Here is a 1,549-nt window from a genome sequence, read left to right as displayed (position 1 = left end):
AGGGAGGGAAGAGAAGGGGGTACAGATAGCAGGGGAAAGAAAAAGGGGGTAAAAAGGGGGCAATGAAGGGGGGCAGAGAAAGGGAGAGGGAAAGAAGTGAGGAAAAAAAGAAAGGGCAAAGAGGGGCAACGCAGGGGAAGAGGGAAGAAAGGCACAAGTAAGGGAGGAAAAAAGACGGGAAAGAATGGGGTAAAGGATAAAGGGGGGATAGGGGGCAAAAAAGGGGACAAGGAAAGGGACAGGGGAACCGGGGGTAAAGAAAGAAAAGGGAAAGAAAACGGTGAAGCAAAAAGGGGGCAAAGAACAGCTAAAGATGGAGACAAGGAAAGAAGCGGGCAGTGAGGGGGCAAAGAAAGAAGCGGGGAAAGGGGTAAGGAGAGGGATAGAGCAGGGAAGGAGGACAGCGGGGAGAGGAAACGTGTGCCAATGTCTTCACGAACAATTCCGTGGGTGGGGGCACGGGTGTCTTTGCAATGGGTCCCAGCGTCTGTGCTGCCTTCGGGCAGCCGGTTCGTCCCCGGGCGCGGACGGCGTGGCTGCTCAGGGAGACAGGGCTCTGCACGGGCGTGAACTCCTGACCTTGGGATGTGGGGCAGGCGGTTCGGGAAGGCTGCACCTTCCTGCTACCGCAGCCAACGGGGAAAGGAAAAGAGCAACGTGCGGCCGGGAGTTTGGGACTAAAGGAGGCTGCGTCCCCCAAAACCGAGAGAGACCCCCGCCAGCCTGTGCCCCGGTGCACTCTCTCCTTTTATTCGAATAAAGTTGGAGGAGTCCTCTGTCTCCCTTTTGGACATAAACCTCTGGCGCCGGTGGATTTTCCTGACAGCGGGTCCGGGGTTCTTCCCACGGCGGAGGAGGAGCCTCCTTCCCCCTCACAGCGGGGTCCGGAGGGGCCGCCTCTTCCCGCTCCGTCCTGAATCTCGGGGAAACGAAACCACCGCCAGTGCACCCGCCCCGCCGTGCCTCCACCTCCCGGACAACCACGTGTCCCCCAGGTGCCACCTCTGGTGTCCCCCAGCCGGAGGCATGCAGCAGTCGCTGCCGCCGTACGAGGTGCTGCCGGCGGACGTGAGCATGGAGGAGCTGCCCCGGAGCACGACGGTGATGGTGGAGGAGACGCAGCCGCCGCCCCGGGACCCCCTGGTGTGGTCCCTCTTCACCACCCTGTACGGCAACTTCTGCTGCCTCGGCCTCCTGGCGTTCGTCTTCTCCGTCAAGGTGGGGAGCTCGGGGGGGCACCGGGAGGGCACCGGGGGTGGGGACGGCCCCGGGGACCCCACGGAGTCCCCGAGCTCAGGGACGCCCATAGAGCCCACTGAGCCCCCAGCCCGGGATGCCCCGTGGACCCCACTGAGCCCCCGTGGACGCCACTGAGCCCCCGGCCCCAGGGAGACCCATGGACCCCAGGGAGCCTCAGTTCAGGGGTGTCCCATGGACCCCACAGACTCCAGACCAGAGGGTGCCCCATGGACCCCACAGAGTTCCCTCTTCATGGACCACTGACCCCACAGAGTCCTGGCTGGAAGCTCTGGAGACGGCAGGGATTTGG

The 1,549-nt window shown here is 63.1% G+C and overlaps 1 protein-coding gene across 1 annotated transcript in view; it reads left to right on the top strand.

Moving 5' to 3' along the window:
• LOC108446348 overlaps positions 1-1,549 on the top strand; it is a 3,396-nt gene that overhangs the window by 1,021 nt on the left and 826 nt on the right. Inside the window, exon 2 of the mRNA XM_017732761.1 lies at positions 684-1,218. Within this exon, the coding sequence (XP_017588250.1) occupies positions 684-1,218 (535 nt within the window). The remainder of the gene's footprint in view (positions 1-683; positions 1,219-1,549) is intronic.

Source organism: Corvus brachyrhynchos, unplaced genomic scaffold, assembly GCF_000691975.1.
Source record: "Corvus brachyrhynchos isolate BGI_N302 unplaced genomic scaffold, ASM69197v1 scaffold624, whole genome shotgun sequence".
NCBI lineage: Eukaryota > Metazoa > Chordata > Aves > Passeriformes > Corvidae > Corvus > Corvus brachyrhynchos.
This window is presented reverse-complemented; position numbering and strand designations above follow the sequence as displayed.